At 39.6% G+C, this 17,277-nt stretch overlaps 3 protein-coding genes and 1 non-coding gene across 4 annotated transcripts; 2 read left to right on the top strand and 2 right to left on the bottom strand.

The window, feature by feature from the left end:
* Window positions 1-5,685: 5,685 nt before the first annotated feature.
* Window positions 5,686-8,947, top strand: LOC115747651 (BTB/POZ domain-containing protein At5g48130). Its single transcript, XM_030683882.2, has 4 exons — window positions 5,686-6,056; window positions 6,171-6,240; window positions 6,493-7,644; window positions 8,021-8,947. Exons 1-4 carry the CDS (start codon window positions 5,962-5,964, stop codon window positions 8,717-8,719), a joined length of 2,016 nt encoding a protein of 671 aa, XP_030539742.1. The 5' UTR covers window positions 5,686-5,961; the 3' UTR covers window positions 8,720-8,947.
* A 28-nt stretch (window positions 8,948-8,975) lies between these two features.
* Window positions 8,976-10,997, bottom strand: LOC115747653 (thymidine kinase-like). Its single transcript, XM_030683883.2, has 4 exons — window positions 10,796-10,997; window positions 10,447-10,591; window positions 9,613-9,734; window positions 8,976-9,446 (listed from the first exon to the last, which is right to left on the bottom strand). The coding sequence occupies exons 1-4, from the start codon at window positions 10,948-10,950 to the stop codon at window positions 9,176-9,178; spliced, it is 693 nt and encodes a 230-aa protein (XP_030539743.1). The 5' UTR covers window positions 10,951-10,997; the 3' UTR covers window positions 8,976-9,175.
* A 966-nt stretch (window positions 10,998-11,963) lies between these two features.
* TRNAL-CAG lies at window positions 11,964-12,044 on the top strand. Its single transcript has one exon. It is a non-coding gene; the product is annotated as a tRNA-Leu (tRNA).
* Window positions 12,045-13,547: 1,503 nt separating this feature from the next.
* Window positions 13,548-14,399, bottom strand: LOC115747622 (cytochrome b561 and DOMON domain-containing protein At5g47530-like). The gene has a single exon (XM_030683846.2). The coding sequence runs from the start codon at window positions 14,179-14,181 to the stop codon at window positions 13,603-13,605; it is 579 nt and encodes a 192-aa protein (XP_030539706.1). The 5' UTR covers window positions 14,182-14,399; the 3' UTR covers window positions 13,548-13,602.
* Between the last annotated feature and the right edge of the window lie 2,878 nt (window positions 14,400-17,277).

The raw sequence follows: 17,277 nt of genomic DNA, 5'->3' as shown, positions 1-17,277 counted from the left end.
CTTTCTTTGTTTAGGAAGTTCGTCAGGCGTAGCTGCCTGAATTCAGAGTCAGAAATAGTCGTCAACAGGCCTTATTTGTAATTCTGGGTAGTTGGTTAATAGTTCCTACTTTTTAATTGTTAACGGTATCTTGTAATTTACGGTATTTAAAATGACCTGTTTATCAGTAAAAGTTCACGTCACTGTTCTTCTGTTGTTGTTAAAAGGTAGGCATGATGCACAAACTTAGCTCGGTTGGCCACCTCTCCTGCCGAGAATCTGGAGGTGAGGGTTTCGATCCTCCCCCTTGCTAAGGATGGAAGCCGGGTTACTGGAATAGGTAGACCTATCACTGTAAGGATGGTGGGTTGGGAGAAGCGGGCCGGGTTCTATTGGAAACCCACTTGCCTGAACTCGCTGTACTTGACTTTTAAAGTGCTCTTTGTTTTCGACCAAAAAATATGCTCTGCTTCCTTTGTATCACTTAGGAGGTAGAGTTCCTGTTTGGGTCTTTTAACTTATGCTTATTTACTTATGAAAGTTTATAGACATCGAGAATAATTTAGTGTAATTGTGTTAATTCAATCCTAAATTTATTTTTTTGGCCAATCAAGTCATATAATTTTTGCATTTGTGCATAGATACTGGTCGTTGTCGCGACCTAAAAAAAAAATCAGGTTAATGGATTATTAAGTTAATTATATGAATTAATTAACCTAATACGGACTCTCCCAAGCCTTACCAATTCGCAACTTGGGTTTGATTTTCAATTTAGGAGCCGTCACTAATTATTTAAAGTAGGTTGATTAGAAACCTATATAAAATAGCGGAAGAACTATTTTATCTCTACGAACTAGAGAAATTGAGTTCGGGGACTTGGTTACGTTAATTAAAAATTAACACACTTTCGGTACCAATCTCATGAAAATGTCTTTTTGACTGGTTTATATGAATTGGATGTTTTTTTTTTTACCCTTTTTCTTTTTCTTTTCGAATTTTTTTAATGAATTTGAACAAAATTAAACAAAAATGCCCATAATATACCTTTAATTCCAAATATTCTGAATTTTCCAATAAATCTTCTCATTCTCGAAGATCCGGGCCGGAGCGAGATTTTATTCGCTTCATTCTCGAGGATTCGAGCCGAGACGCGGATAAATATATAGAAATACAACGTCCCTTCTCGCCAAAGGACAGAATACGAATTTCTATATTTAAATCACTATCCTATCCCATAAGATCATGAGCGTGGCATGTGATTTAATTTTCCGACGGGACTAGGTACCATGGATCATATATTATAGGCAGTTTTGTTTAAAGATGTGCAAATATTTATTGCATTTTCGAAAATCCTTAGGGGATTCCGAAATTTTCAAGGAGATAAGTTCCTATCCACAAATGATTGATATCTTTTAATTCAAGAAAAGTTATCTCTTGAGATCTTCAAAGTGTTATCAGATAATTTACAAGTTTAAAAGATATAATTCAAATGAGATATAGACTTATATGATATGCTTAGATTTTCGAAAATTTCAAATTTGAATACGAGATATTTTGAATACTTCGAACAATGCGCACAATATCTCGAGGATAAGATTAATTCAAACTTGGAATACAAAGACATATCAAATATTTCCCCCAAAGTATATTCAAGGACGCAAACATATTTAATATTCCGAAATTTGATGCATACTCAATATTTTCAGAATATGATTTTAGATTTGAAATTGCTTGAAACTTCCATCACAAAAGTCATCCAATATTCTGACAACTCCACCCAAAACCGAGGATATCCCACATAATCACAGAATTAGCTTCAAGTTTTGAGAACTCAGATTAGGTATCCCATTATCAGTTTCGAAGATTTAAAATACCTGCTAATTAAGTGCTATGATTTTATTTGCTCAGACTCACGATCATCCAGTTAATTTTTAGAACGTGTAAACCAAGATGCAAGTTGACCAAGAAAAACGTCCATGATGACTAGAGTCTCCAATCAAGAACAACATTCCAAACTATGCATATTCAGTTTTCGAAAATTGCAACAACAGTGAAGGGACTATCTAGAAATCCTTATGCAAGAATCACAATCGAGTACGTTCAGAAAATTCGCCTTTTAGTGCAAAGACAAACGGTCCACAATTAATAATCATCCCATGATATATATCAAAATATGCGAGAACGCTCAGCCAAGTCAATTAGGTAAGTAAATATTCAATGAACAGAAAATTTTTACCTTGAACCACAAATCAGCTTCGTTAATCGAATTCGCACGAAACTTGGATGTTGAGCTTGAACTTTTGGACTGGTCGGCCACGAATACGTGATTATGCTTCGCGGATTGACTTGCTCTTGGTCGAGACAACAGACGATCAATCTCTTGGATTTTGGTGTGAGCAAGATCAATAGCAACAATTCGCCAAAGTAGGTGGTCTCAGCTATGAAAGGGAATTTCCACCAGGACGCCTTGCTCTCTCCCTCTCTAGCTGTGTATATTTTATGAATGTAAATTTGCCGTCCTCCTCTTTTGTGAACGAAACCCACACACACACACATATAAAGCCTAGGGTTTCGTCCAACTAAAAGGCTAATCTTCAATTAATCTCTTTTGCAATTAATATCCTTTAAAGAGCCCAAATCCATTAAAACACCATAAAATTTCTACTCTTCATTAGTGCATGAATTATGGCCGAAAATCTTACTCTTTGTGGGCTCATTCGCATACGCATATTTTCGGACTCGAATTGGGCTTTAATTAATTAAATGAATAACTAATTAAAAGCCTTTAACATTTAAATGAGCAAAAATGGGCTGAATTAAATCCAAGAATGGGTCCAAATCCTTTAAATAAATTCGGCACCCCATAACATGCTTGGCCGAAGTTTCCATGTAATGCCTAGCTCAATCACTTGTCAATTTAAGCTCAAATCTTCCGCCGTTGATTTGAATGCAAGACAATGTATGATTGACAGAAATTAAATATGCAATGCATGAGAAATTTATTTTTGGCGAGAACTATGACTAGTTCTCATTTTATGTTTGAAATGAATTTATGAAAATCAAAATTTAGGTCTCAACAGTCGTTCTATGTGGCGTCCATGCTACGTGGAATAATCGGCGCTAAGATGGATAATTTTTTAATTTTTTTATTAATTTTTCCTCCCTTTTCTCTTTTTGTTATACATTGGGGCTGGCGAGCTCACCAGCCCTTTTTCTATGCACAAATGAGATACTGGTCGTTTTACGTGGCGTCCATGCTATGTGGAATAATTGGCACTAAGATGGATAATTTTTTAATTTTTTTATTAATTTTTTCTCTCTTTTCTTTTTTTGTTATACATTAGGGCTGGCGAGCTCACCAGCCACCGAGCGAGGGTTGCAAAGCCCTCGCCCGTACTTGCCAAGATGAGAGAGAGGCCATAGTGGCCACGTGCGAGGGCTGCGACTCTCGCCAACGGTGAGTGATGGCATCACGGCCTTTGCCCAGTAAGTGATGAGCTTTTGTGACCCTCATTGGCCATAGTGGTAGCAAAAAAGGAAAAAAAAAAGAAGGAAAGAAAAAAAAAAGTAAATAGAAAATAAAAAAAATTAAATAAAAAATTCGACAAAAGCTAAAAGCTAAATAAATTATCCACATCAGTGCCAGCCGTACTGCGTGAATTCAATTTTGTCTCAAAGCAAACATGCTTATCTGCCTGTCCAACTTCCTCGAAAAGGCTTCCTTTGCATAATCGACTTCCTTGGCTCTTGGGTCATTCGCTGGGACGGGCTTTGACAAATTGCCATAGCATTTCTCTGATTTTCTTTCCTCCAAAGATCTTGCAAGGTCTGTTGAGATTGAGGCATCATAGAGTCCAAGGTTCTTCTCTACCAATCCTCTCTTATGGTGATCGAAGCATTAACCCCCCTTCAAATTATAATAATGTGTAGAATTCCTCTGCAGCTTTAGAGGAATGTGTTGCTTGAGCTGTAAGCATCTAAGCTGGCCTTGTTCCTTCCCCAAAATCTTCTTGGCCCCACTTACCTCTGAAACTGTAATAACAAAATGGCAAATAAAGAAACCTTCTTGTCCCTCCCCGCACGCTTTTGAATGACCTTGTTTTTTTAAAGCCCCATATGCATCATCGACCGTTTCTCCATTGGATGCATCAAGGTGAGATTGAAGCTTTGAAGGTAGTTGGTTTGTCCAGACGAAGACTTTTTTTTTTTTTGCCCTTTTTCTTTTCCTCTTCTCTGCCTTTTTGTCTGGGGGCAAAGACTTTGAAACAGTATTCTCCTTTTGCAAGTCAGAGAAGATTTCCGATGTTTCCATTGGCTGCTTTGAACACGTCTTAGAAAATCAGTTAACAGTGACTTCTCTAACAGTTCCCAAATGTCGCTTTAGAGTGGACTGTGCCATTATTAAATCGCTACATTGGCCAGGGAAAAACATCAACAGTTTATATTGGAAAAGCTAGCGAGCGAGTTAAGCCTTGCAAGAAAGCAAAAGCTCGGGCGAAAACATTATGTAAACGGAAGAAATTTAAACTACAAGAGCAATCGTAATCGTCGAGATCGAAACTCCTGCATATCTTAGTAGAGTTTTGTCTTTTGAAATTAATCGTTGCGATCTTTCTCGGAGCACCGGGAAATTTACTCTGAGTACCCAAGATTGCTTGCTTTGCTTGTGTTCTAATTAGTAATTTTCTACTTGTCAAAAACAAATATATTAAAAAGGGAAAAGAAGAAATTATTGGGGATTGAGATATGTTGGGCAAGAAGCAAGCAAAGACCACTCCCTCCAATTCCAAAGCTTCCTTATTTTCAGAAGCCGTGCCGTCTTGGGTGCGTCCGTTTCCTCCTCTTCTTTCGCTTTGGGAAAGCTTCACCCTTACTTCTTCTTCTACGCCTCTCTCATACTTTATTGTATTTTATTTACCTTCTCCATTAACCTTATTCCCACTTGTCCTTGTACCAGAGAAAGTAGGCTCTCATGCTGAAATCTAATGCTTGTAACATATCCATCAAGGTTAGAATGTTTCCATGCACCGGAGTAACGGGGTCGAGTTTCAGAGGTACGGGTTCGGGTAGTGATTCAACAGCTAAGTATCGTGGATTGGGGATTATTGACGCCATCAGGGCCGGTCGGGTCGATCTACGATACATGTGAGCGGAATACCAATTGAAAAAAATAATAATAATAACTTAGTTGAGAGATGAATTGAGGGAGTTCTTGCATTGACAAGTTGATTGATCTAAGCTGAAAGTTACTTTCATATGGCTCGAGGCTTTCATTCCCAGATATCAAGATTTCTTACTAGGAAATAGAACTTTTGTACACTTATGCACGTGGGGTGGCTCATGAAAATCCGAGTTCTCAAGCAAAGGAATGACCCCCAAAACACTTCAACTTCTCTCGATTCAAGAACGACTTTGAAGCCTGAAAACTTGGATTTTAGAGTTAGTTCGTGCGCATATTCATTTGACTTTGACTCGAACAAGAAAAAAAAGAAAGATTTAGAGCTGCACGAGCGTGTGAAACAGACTGATCTTATTAAACTAAAGAAAGTTAAGAATAAAGCCGGCCAGAAAAATTGGAGAATTTCTGTAAATTTCAATGTGAATAGAAAAGAGTTTACATGACTACTTAAGGTAATAAGATAAACGTAATGCCAAATTTAATCAATCAAGGATATGAACTACGAAAAAATATATACGTATAATCTCGACATATGTACAGAATCGAGTAGATATGCTAATATCGCTAGCAAAAACCATCTCTCTCTCTCTGTTCTAATTTTATTCCATTCCCCTGGTTTTCTGAATTCTAGAAGGTCAGATGGTACTGCACTTCGATTCCTGAGATGGGCTTCGTTCAATTTTCTAGCATTTATGGACGTTGCTAAGAGGAAGTGATGTTCACTAGCAAGCAACCTTCGTAAGTTTTTGAAGCGAGAAAACACTGTGCTGTTGCTCTGGAAGAACTTCCATCAGTTATGCAAGATGGAAGCTGCCAGTCCGAAAGACAGTTCAGTGGCATCGAGTCCGTTCTCTTCGCCAAACATCAGCGCCCTCCTCAAGATCAAGATTCTCTCATGGTTAGTGGGTTTACTTTGTTTTGCAAGTCTCATAATCTGCATCGTATGTGTTGTAACTGGAAGACGGGATCTTCGGAAACCTGATAACTTGTACCTGCTTACTCATATTTTTAGGAGCCAGGAAACTGGATTGCCTGCTTCCGTTCGTGTTCGGCTTGGTGATAGGATCTTCTGCCTGCACAAGGTAAGGTGGAATTTGTTATCGTCCGATTGCGTGGACTAAAATGGTTGTTTTGGTGACTTGCAAGATTGGTTTTGTGTTCTTCTGAATAGCTCTCCGGTCCTGGCTTAGAATTCAGTACCTCAGTTTTGCACATACGGATATGTTTTCATGAACTTGTAATAAGCAGAAAAAAGAAGTAAGACCGAGAATTTTCTCAGTTGGAGCCAAAGTTTAACTGATTGTTGGTTTTTTTGCTCCTTTTTGTACTTGCAGTTCCCGTTGTCTTCCAAGAGCGGATATTTCAATAGGAAGTTGAATGATTCAACTGAGGTTGAGCTACCGCAAGATTTTCCAGGAGGGCTGGGGACTTTCGAGAAGATCACCCTGTTGGTCTACGGTTCTTCCACTTTGATCGACCCTTTTAATGTGGCAGCCCTGCGATGTGCAGCCGAGTTTCTCGAGATGACGGAAGAGTACTGCTCCGGCAATCTGTGTGAGAGGTTTGATCTGTATCTGAACCAAGTGGTCCTGCAAAATTGGGACGACACTTTGATTGTACTCCAGAAGTGCCAAACTTTAGTTCCATGGGCCGAAGACCTCTTAATAGTGAGCCGCTGCATCGAATCTCTTGCCTTCATGGCTTGCATGGAGATTCTTGATCCGGAGAGGAGACGCGACCGACCAGTGTTGACGTTGGAGGCATTAGCTAGCTCTGCTTGGAACTGCGAAAGCGTGAAGGAATTCGTGAGCCAAGATCTCTGGGTCAAGGACCTGATTACTCTGCCATTTGGGTTCTTCAAAAGGATTATAGGATCTCTGAGAAGGCAAGGGATGAAAGAAAAATACGTTAGCCCGATGATTGTTTTCTACACCAATAGATGGGTAATCTCAGCCAAGATGCGTCAATTTTGTCAGAACTCTGGTGAAATCAACTGTGATACAAGTGCTGAAGATGAAGTCTCAACTATCTTACATGGCATTCTTCATCTACTTCCCATGGGGGAGAAGTCCAGCAGAATCATCCCTGTCGGTTTCTACTTTGCCGTGCTATCCAAGTCTCTAGAGCTCGATTTGAGGAGTGAAATCAGATCAAAGTTGCAGGATCAGATCGCATCGCTGTTGCCCCTTGCCCATGTGGACGATTTTATCCTTCCAAAAAGCAGTGCTGAATCAGTCTCTTTCAGCATAGAGTTGGCTACGATGGAGAGCATAATCTCAACATATGTATCATTCGATTTGGATATGAATCATACTCCTTCCATGAGCAACTCAGTTGTTGCCGAACTATGGGATGTGTATCTCGCTAATATAGTGCTTGACCCGAAACTGGGGCCGAAGCGGTTCATGGAACTGATTGAAGCAGTACCGCTTTCGTACAGGCAGAGCCACGACAACTTGTACAGAGCATTGAGCACTTTCCTCCAGGTAAAATCACAGATACTTTTAAATGCATTTATAGTCAACATAATTACAGTTAGACACATAAGAAAATGGAAAAAATTCAGCATCAGATTGTTGTTGCCCTGAAGCTAATATTTGTGAGGACATCACGTTTCTTAGTTTCACTTTAATTCATTAGGTTAGTTCACAAGCAAAATGGACTGAATTGTTCCATAGGTGAAACTTGAATTCAGGTGAAGCACTGTTGATTCCTCAATTCTTGCAAGTTCTTTGCCCAAGAGTTCTAGCTTGTAGCCTGGCAGAAACCCATGTGAAATCAAAAGTAGAATCTACTTCTTATATCTAGTTGACTAACCTTTTAACTGACAAAGTGATGAAGAAAAGCATTTATCTTGTTCAGGCACACCCAGATGCATCCCAAGAAGAAAAGACCACAGTCTGCAAGTACCTTAACTGCCAAAAGCTATCGCAAGAGGTGTGCGTCGAGGCTGTTCAGAACGACTTGATGCCTCTCCGTTTAATTGTCCAGGCACTTTTCATTCAACAACTGAACACGCATCAAGCTTTCAAAGAATGTTCCGATTCGTTTAGGTATGCACATTGTGGGGAGTTGTCCAGAAGCCTCTCGAGCTCTAGGTGTCCGTACTCCAAGAGTCAGAATCTAGGGGAGAGCCCCTACGGAGAAGAAGCAGAGCCTGGAAGAAGGCCCTTGAGCGCTCTGCTACAGAAGGACCACGCGATTCAAGGATCCGATATGCCAGAAAGGGAATATGAATCCACGAGCTTCAGGATTCAGACCCTCGAGCAAGAGCTCATGTCTTTAAAAAGGAGCCTGCAATGTCAAAACATTTCGAAGAGAGCAGAGCTTACTTCAAACAAAGTACAGAATGTCAAACCATTTGGACTGGAGAATAGATCAATGAGCAGGAGAAAGAACCCTCTCGGACAAAAGACAGGTTGCATTGGCTCTGTAACTTTTGCAACCCAAAGGAAGTACGCCAGCAGACTAATGAAGATATTCCGGCGGATAACATTGATCGGAAGTAGGAAAACAAGGAAAAAGTCAGGTGCAACAGGTCCACGTACTAGGCCATTCTAGCAAAGACTCTTGAGCAACAGTGGTGAAATAAGACAGGTTATGAATTATGTAAAAATGCTCAAATTGCGCTTCTGCAGCTTTTTTTGTATTTTTGTTTTTTATGTATCTGAAGTGCTGTCCTTTAAACAATATACCACAGTTGAGGTTCATCAGTCTTCTCCTATATAACAGTGTTAATTAGACCATTATGTCCAGTAACCCACTAATGACAATGATTGGCCATATCCTTCAAAAACAATGTTCATCCATCTGCGTATCCAGGCAACATGTAGTTGCTCCAACTATATCAAATTAAATGTAAATGCCAAAAGGCACATGATTGTATACTATGACAAATTACAGATACACTAAAAGTACGACTACTACATTGGAAAGCAAGGAAAGAAACGGAAAGAACCTAGATTATGCGCTTCATGGAGCTCACAACTGATTTACATGCTAGCAATTTACATGTGACTAAACCTCTGAAGCTGCCTCAAGAAAGAAATCAGTCCTAAGTCTAGACTTCATTAGTATTCCTGCAGCTTCTGCATCAGTTTGTCCATCGACATAATGCTGACGGCAAACCGGCATGTAGATGTCAGCCCCACCAATCAGTTCAGTCCGTGTCTCCAGTGTCTTCCTCAATGAAAAGAAGGCCTTCCCACCACAAAGTTCACATCGAGCTGTCAACTTGGTCACAGTATCAGCAAGCGGTATTACATCAAGAACCGAACCAAAGCTCCTTCTGCAATTAAGAGTTTGCATTTCAGTCCAAGTTGGTGCAAGCTTTTTTTTTTGGGTCAAAGCTAGTGCAAGGTTGATTAGCAACAAAAGGAATTGGAAGCAATGTGATGGACAAATTTTGCGAGATCCAAAAGCATGGAAATGATTTGCTCATGATTGAGCAGCACCTTAAGTAATCACCATCGAGGCCTGCAACAATGACAACTTTCCCGTCATGATCAGCAACTGTGCTGCAGAAATCATAAAGGTCTTCAAAGAATTGAGCTTCATCAATGCCAATCACATCAAGCTGCGAGCATAGAGCAGAAATAAGAAAGAGCAATAAACTGTCAATTTAGTGCTTGACCATAAAAATCATACTTTACTGCACAGCTTAAATATTAGTATAGTAGCATCTCCAGTTCACAAAAATACATCATGCATCGAACGCTCTTGTAGATCAAGTCATTTGCAAAACTTCACATCATTACTCGCACTAGCGCAAATGCAACTCTAGCACAAGCACTCCACTGACTGCCAAAAACGTAAATCCTTATACATGCCTATCTTCTCTGCATAAATTGCTTACAAGAAAAGGTGAATGCTCAAAACTCCAAAAACACCGGGCTTTTACCTCTCTAGTAGCCATTTCCATCCCAAAGTACTCTCATCACAAGTCAATATGGTGGGCTGCTGGACATGAGTGGTTACTATGAGCAATAGCAAATCCATAGGAAGCATTCATGTCTCCCACTGCCTTGTTACCTTAAAGAGCTAGGAGACGACCCAAGTGACAAGCTCAAGAAAACTCATCAGAAACGTACTCTAAATTTGTTCGTCAAGAGGTTAAACATGAACTGGTTTTACTGTCTTCAATCGTTCACCGCCCACTGGCTAACACCAAGAGCAAAGGCTGTTCGACTTTAGTTATGATTTACTAACAAGTACCCAAGTACCGATTCTGTCTCTATATGAAGATATAACTTACCAATTAAAGAAAATCGCCTTCGGACAAGACTCACCTTCTCATAGGCATCATCTCCGAATTCCTGTCTAAACGACGACAGATCCGACACAACCCAGCACGGAAACTTCATTCCATCATGGGTCACCACTGAATCAGTCGCATATCTCGTGTCCTTGCTCGACTTAATTATAGCCACATTCCTACACGCAACAGCTAAAAAATTCAGTCTGATGATTCGAACCGGCCGCGCAACTTGCTAACCCATTACGAGCAGCAAATCCCCAGCGACAAGCTACAAAGTTGATGCTCACGGCACATAAATCAACGGAGATGACCGAGACCAAATCAAAACAGTGGGAGCCTAATTCAAACTCCAACCCACTCAAGCGATTACAGATCCACACCTGCCGTTGGTGAGCTCGGACTCGACGCGGCGGAGGAGGGCGGTGGTCTTGCCGGCGAACATTGGGCCTACGATGACGTGGATCTCGCCGTCGACGGGACCGGACGTCCGAACCGGAGCAGACCCGGATCCAGACGAGGGGTTGAAGAAGGCCATGGGCGGAGCGAGAAAGATTGCAACTTTGGCCGTGAAAGTCGTGCATGGCGACGCTCCAAGTTCATGGTGGGGGTTAAATAAAGGGGAGAGGATAGGGATAGGAGGGAGGTTGAATTTGGTCTTTGGAACCGCGAATTGTTTAAACGCAAAATGGAGGGAAATGGCAGGACAAGACCGGCGTTGACTTTTGCCCTTTCGCGTGCTCGGTGAGGAAAGGCCTGAGGATTTGGCCGCGCTTTGGAGGGAAAGAGGAAGAGAGCGAGACGCAAAGATCATTTTCAAATGGAATGGAATTCACTCCTATGTTGAAGCCAAGGGTGTTGTCGATGTTTCGTGCGGTTGATGAAAACTCCGAGGCTACGTCTCGTAGTCCCGATAATAATCGGTGCCCGATTAAGATAGGATAAAGTCGCATTCCACTGAAAATGTGGGATAAAGAGAATAAGATTTCCGATATTCATAATATAAATGATTTTTTTTTCGAATAACAATTTTTTAAATAGGATTTTACTAGAGAATGATGGAAGGGATAAAAAAGAAAAAATAAATAAAAGAGTTAATTAAAGGGAGGAAAAATAAATAAATAAAAAAGCAAATGAAATGCGGTAAGCAAAAGTATCGTGAAAAATTCTTACCATCTCCTTTGATACGGTCTTCGGGTTCTTTTAAAGTGATATGACATTTATATCAAACAGTGGATATGATATGATGTGAAAATATACGATTCTATTAATGTGTGTTCACCATACAATCGACGGGATATAGCAAAATCTTTGAATTTTATATCCTAACATAGGTTAAAAGTATTCGTTCTATTCGAAAAGTATGTATGCCAATGAAGCAGGTCGTGTCGTTTAGCTATTTTTAGATAAACATGGTTTAATACATCCAGACGACGAAATGTAGCCCGAGAAGCAAATGAAACTTTTCTCGGTTATCATTTGCCATCCGCTTATCCGGTGGCTGAGTTTTCATAATATATTTATAGAATGAATCACTAATTGACAGCGGTAGTCAAGATGGCCGAGTTGGTCTAAGGCGCCAGTTTCAGGTACTGGTCCGAAAGGGCATGGGTTCGAATCCCATTCTTGACAGCTCTTTTTTTCTCATTTTTGTACAATTTGAACATGTTTTTATGTTTAATTATCAGTTAATATCGAGCTGAACTAATAAAAATATTACCACGATAATTGGAAGAGTTACAAGAAATGGGGAATTTTACCATTTAAACTGACTTTTAAATTTGTTGGATAAAACTTATGGTATCGAATGAGGCAATTGTGTGTGATACGTTGCAAGGGGAATTATCAAATCATTATATGCTAGAGTATACTGAACTACTTAGGTCATAACAAGTTAATTTTGAAATTACCCTTACATGCAGAATTAAATTATCTATTACTATCTTTTCCATTAAGTTTCTGTACGTTTTGCAAAAAATGTGACATTAAAAATAAAAATATTTTTCTGTATTTAACTAAAACTTGAAAATAAAGTGAAAAACATTTTTAGCAGTTTGGTGTGAAAAATTGAATTTATTTTTCCTCCATGCACTCTTTTTAATATATTTTTATTTTTTATTTATATAAAAAAAATATTTGTAATTATTTTTATTTTTCTATTTTCTTTCTTTCTTTATTTTTATTTATTTTCTTTTCCCTAGCGACCGGCCACAGGCAAGCTCGAGCTTGGCCCGAGGTCGGTGATCGGCCAAAGAAGAAGGAAAAAGAAAAAGAATGAAAAGAAAAAAAATAAAAATAATGTAGTGAAAATAAATCTAAAAGAGTGCACAAAGGAAAACGAACTTGCTCTAAATAAAAGAAAGAGAAGGAAAAATGATTTGACAAAAAATGTTTCCATTTGACTTATTTATTTTTTATGAACTAAACATAGAAAATTGAAAAAAAAATATTTTTCTGAAAGTTATTTTCCGCAAAACGAACGGAGCCTAAGTGACCACTAAACTCACATGTGTTCAATAACTAGGCACTATATATCCACTCAACTAAATAATCATTTAATTGATTACAATTTTTTTATTTCTTTTTCCTCTCTGGTTATTCGAAGACGATCACGCATGCACCTATCCCATGCCTCAACAGTGGCAGATGAAAAATCCAATAGAAATAGTCCCTTAAAAAATATCTTAGAGTTCTCCTCATTAGATGCCATTATTCAAAACTTTATTTCGTCCCGCCGATATTCCCGAGCTTGTGTCGATGACAAAAAAGAACTACCTTTCTGTCCATATGGCCATTGGAAAAGCTTGACTTGACTAGACTCTCGGTAAGAAAAGTGTGTCGATCGTTATGTCAAAACGTCCGCGCGACATTATCTCGAGTACTAAACATCGGATTTTTAATACCCATTATGACCAGAAGTCTTGGAATATATTTTGCGTAAGTTTAAGAGTGCTGGTGACACGATTTTTTTTTTTTTTGGTTGAGATATGTGTCTCATTTAGGGGTGTTTAGAATTTTTGGTGGGATTGGGACGATAGTATATTAAATTTGTAGTAATTTCTCCTTCTTGAATGTTTTTGGCCTGGGCAAAACCGCGAGATTCATAAATGGCAAGAAGTAGGCAGCACGACACAGTGGCTAACGCAAACACCAGAGAGAAAACACACGCATTCACCGCCTAAACTCTCTCTCACTTGGAGACGAAGTCAATCGTCCCCATGGACTTCACATTATCCCCCGACGCCGCGTGCGCCTGCGGCACGCCGCCCACCACGGAGTCTCCGGCCTGCCACACCTGGTTCGCGCCGCCCGTCGTCCCGTTCCCCAGCGGGCCCACCACCGCGAATATCGTCATCTCGCCCCCCGTGTACTCCGCCGTCACGTTCGACACCCTGAAGCTCAGCTCCTTCGCCCCCATCGACGGGCTGTAGCTGTCGATTGGTGTCGTGTAGGCGTTCATCGTCCCGTCCGAGTTCTGGAACGCCACGATGGCCTGCGACCCCACCATGCCCGTCCCCGTCGGGTTGATGGCCCACGCGATCCACCCGGAGGGCGACTGGGAGGCCCGGTAGGCCACGTGGAGGCTGGCGGCGGCGGGGTTGTAGGTCCAGTGCAGGTGGGCGCCGAGGACAGGGAGGTCGGTGCACGAGTCGAAGGCTTTGTCGCTCGAGAAGGTGTGGTTCGCGCAGCTGTCGGCCTGGGACGAGGCCATGTGGAGCGAGCAGAGGACGATGCAGAGAGTAAAAAGGATGGGTTTTGGGCCAGCCATTTGTTGCGCGGAGGGTGGTCGATGAAATGCCGGACTCAGAACACCAGGTTGTGCTCGGGCTCAATGGGGTTCTTGAAACGGTCAGGGTGAGTGGATTTCTCGCGAGCAATACAGAGAGTCTCCAGAAACCGCTCTCTTCAGAGTTATCAGCGTAAAATTCGAACTTAATGATTGTATGAACTGAAGAGGAACATACACTGCGTAAGTGTCAATTATGCTCAAAAGGGTAGGAGCGTGATCAGGAGCAGGACAGTTGGGTATATTTATAGGGCGGGATGTGGTGAGAAAGAGTGATGATTTAAGTCAAGGGTTGTTCACTGGCCATGTAATTTTAGCTTTCGTGCAGATTGCGGGATGGAATGTCGTGCTAAAAGTGTTCATCACTGAGAGAATGTGTGCGTGTGTGTGCGTGTTTTTTTACACTCGGACATGAATGGAACAACTTCCTTAATTTCCATTTCCTTAATCTGCTCTCCTGCTGCTATTTTGAGATATGGGCGTCTTTCTTCTTGTTCCGACCTAATAACGTGACAGATTCACACCAGGAGAAAGAAGGCCTGGTCTGGTCTAACCTAGAAACGAGTGAACTACTGAGGAAACTTGTACGAGATGAACTACGTGTGCATCTAGAATGTAGAGCTCCCTTCCTTCCTATTTTTCTGCAGCATTTAGCCGTGATCAACAGGTCGCCAGGCAATGGAAGATGTTGAGTTCTCTCGATTGCTCGTCTTCTGTGAATACGAATGTTTGAGGATATACATATGTAGCAAGTGTTGTGAAGCAGTGACTAAGCAAGGGTACGGGGATGATCTTTTGTTGGGTGGGTAGATGAAACGAAGAAGATAAGAGGAGAGGATAGGAGAGTTAGGTGCCCCTCTCTTTCTTTCCTTTTTTTTCCTTTCTTTTTAATGTGTGAGCAACCAAGTAGCATCTAGATTAACACGTGAACACCACACGCCCGACGCATCATTTCTCAAAACATAGAAAATTCGGACGCGTTGTGACACTCTTCACGTGATAATTTATCACTATTGGAAATCGATTAAATAGGATAGAATCATCTATTTGCTCTTCTTCGCAAATAAAAACATAAAATCTTAAATCGCCGATATTTAAAACATTTGAGGTTCCCAAAAACATTAGTCCAGAATTTGCTAAAGCCATAGAAAATAAAAAGAAAGCTATAGGAAAATCACCTGTAATTGATACTCCTAAAATAGGAAGAGATGCCAGTGAAGCAACATCTAGATTAGGAAAACTAGTCATAGAAGATACTCCTGAACAAATAAACGTCCTTGAAAAATCCAATGAAGACTAGGCTAGCGAAACCCCTAAAATAGACAAGTTCACGTGGAAATATCCTCAAAAACTCTATTATTCTAAAGCCGCTCCTCCTGACATAGCCTTAGAAGAATCATCAGTTAGGATTCAAAATAAATACTCTCCTGAAGCAATCTATGAGTGGAACATAGATGATGTTGCTGAAACTAATATAACCCAACGAGAAGTATCTGATCATGCTGTGGCTAATCTTTTAGTTGCTGGTTTTACTAGACAATTAAAAGGTTGGTGGGATAATTACTTAACTGATAAAAAAAATTCAGATTTTAAATGCCTATAGAATAGATGAATTCGGGCAACGTATCAAGGAAGAAAATGAACAAATTATCCAAGATGCCGTTGATACACTCAATCCTCTCCATATCTCAACATTTTATGGGAGAACCATCGCATATAAGAAAGATAGGAATCAGGATCTTTTATCAAACATGAAAAGTAAATCCTTGGGAAGGTTTAGCGAATGTAAAGATCTTTTTCTACAAAGGGTATTGGCCAGACCAGATTATAATCAACCTTTTTGGAAAGAAAGTTTTTTAGCAGGATTACCTCGTCTAATAGAGATCAAGTGTGGAATAAAATTAGAGAAGAATACGATGGTCAAATTCCTTATCACTTCTTAGCTTATGGAGAATTAATTTCTTACGTTTAAAAACAAGAAACACGGGTGTGTAATTCAATTAAGTTGCAAAGACAACTTAATAAAGAAGAATCACTTACTAATAAAGATTTAGGAGATTGTTGTGCTCAATATGATCCTTCTTATACCAAAACAACTAAATCAAAATGTAAGGAGAATATCCCCTAAGAATAAAAGGAGAAGATTAAAAAATTATAGTAAACTTACCCGAAGCTGCTGTAGTAAAAGATCAAATGGCATATAAGACATCTTTTCTTTTAGTAAAAGATATGAAACAGCAAGTGATTCTAGGAACACCCTTCATACAATTAATTCAACCTTTTACTGTTACTAGTGAGGGAATTGAAACCCAAGCTTTAAACCAAAAAGTAATCTTTAAATTTATCACAAAACCACAAACAAGGTATTTAAATATTTACAAGACCAATTGCAAAAATAAATTACCTTATCAAAGATAAAGAAAACCAACTCGAATATTTAAAAGAAGATTTAGAATTCAAAAGAGTAAAGCAAATTCTTTTAGAACCAAGAATCAAGAATAAGATTACTTCTCTTCAAAAACACAGAGAGCAATCTGTATGTTCTACTTTACCCGATGCATTCTGGGAAAAGAAGGAACACATTGTTAGCCTACCATATGAAACAGATTTTTCGGAAAAACAATTCCCTACAAAAGCTAGACCTACACAAATGAATCAAGAAGTTTTGCAATTCTTCCAAAAAAAAAAAAATTTGTGGACTTTTTAGATAAAGGGCTTATTAGAAAGAGCCAATCACCATGGAGTTGTTCTGCCTTTTAAGTTAATAAAATGCTGAATTAGAGAGGGGAGTACCTAGGTTAGTTATCAATTACAAACCATTAAATAAAGCCTTAAAATAGATAAGATACCCAATTCCTAATAAAAAAATACTTATTAAATGGACTCCATAGCTCCAAAATCTTTTCAAAAATTGACATGAAATTAGGATTTTGGCAGATACAGGTAGTAGAAGAAGATAAATATAAAACAACATTTATAGTTTCTTTTGGCCAATATGAGTGGAAAGATATACCTTTTGGACAAAAAAATGCTCCTTATGAATTCCAAAGAATAATGAATGGTATTTTTAACCCATAT

The sequence above is a fragment of the Rhodamnia argentea genome, chromosome 10 (assembly GCF_020921035.1).
Source record: "Rhodamnia argentea isolate NSW1041297 chromosome 10, ASM2092103v1, whole genome shotgun sequence".
In the NCBI taxonomy this organism is placed as follows: domain Eukaryota; kingdom Viridiplantae; phylum Streptophyta; class Magnoliopsida; order Myrtales; family Myrtaceae; genus Rhodamnia; species Rhodamnia argentea.
This window is presented reverse-complemented; position numbering and strand designations above follow the sequence as displayed.